This window comes from Corvus brachyrhynchos, unplaced genomic scaffold (genome assembly GCF_000691975.1).
Source record: "Corvus brachyrhynchos isolate BGI_N302 unplaced genomic scaffold, ASM69197v1 scaffold197, whole genome shotgun sequence".
NCBI lineage: Eukaryota > Metazoa > Chordata > Aves > Passeriformes > Corvidae > Corvus > Corvus brachyrhynchos.
The window spans coordinates 472447-473016 of record NW_008239108.1 but is presented as its reverse complement, the minus strand read 5'-3'; the positions used below and the strand labels follow the sequence as shown (position 1 = coordinate 473016).

At 70.5% G+C, this 570-nt stretch overlaps 1 protein-coding gene across 1 annotated transcript in view; it reads right to left on the bottom strand.

Annotated features, from left to right (window-relative positions):
* Positions 1-570, bottom strand: part of LOC103619221 (filamin-C) — a 32114-nt gene that overhangs the window by 29046 nt on the left and 2498 nt on the right. The window contains exon 2 of the mRNA XM_017739389.1: positions 3-33. Coding sequence (XP_017594878.1) covers positions 3-33 — 31 coding nt within the window. The remainder of the gene's footprint in view (positions 1-2; positions 34-570) is intronic.

The window sequence follows — 570 nt, the reverse complement described above, 5'->3', positions numbered from 1 at the left end:
GCTTCAGGTTCCCGTCCACGATTGCCTTGCTGTCTGCGGGGGCGAAACGGGGGGGCTGAACCCCGAGATCCCTCGGAACCCCCCCCGGGGCACCCCGACATCCTGCGGGACCTGCCGGGGGCACCCCGACACCCTACAGACCCCGACACTCCACACCATCCCCCGGGGCACCCCGACATCCTGTGGAACCCCCCGGGGGGATCCCCGCACCCTGAGAGCCCCGAGCCCGGGATCAGCTTCAGGGTCCCGTCCCGGCTGTCTGCGGGAAGGGGGGATAATGGGAGGACCCGCCTGGGGCTCCTCGAAACCCCACAGCACCACCATAGGGACCCCGACACCCCACGGCAGTGCCACGGGACCCTGCACCCCAACACCTTCCTGGGGACACCCCGGGGCACAGGAAGTGAGGGCTGAACCCCGACACCCGCCTGGGAACAGCCCGACGCCCCGGGGCAAAGGAGGGGGTCCCTGTTGTGGGCCTGGGGATTCCCCGACACTGCCCCATGTCCTCCCCGAGTATCCTACACCGTGCGGGGGGACCCCAGTAGCCTGCCAGGAAGTGCCTGGCGG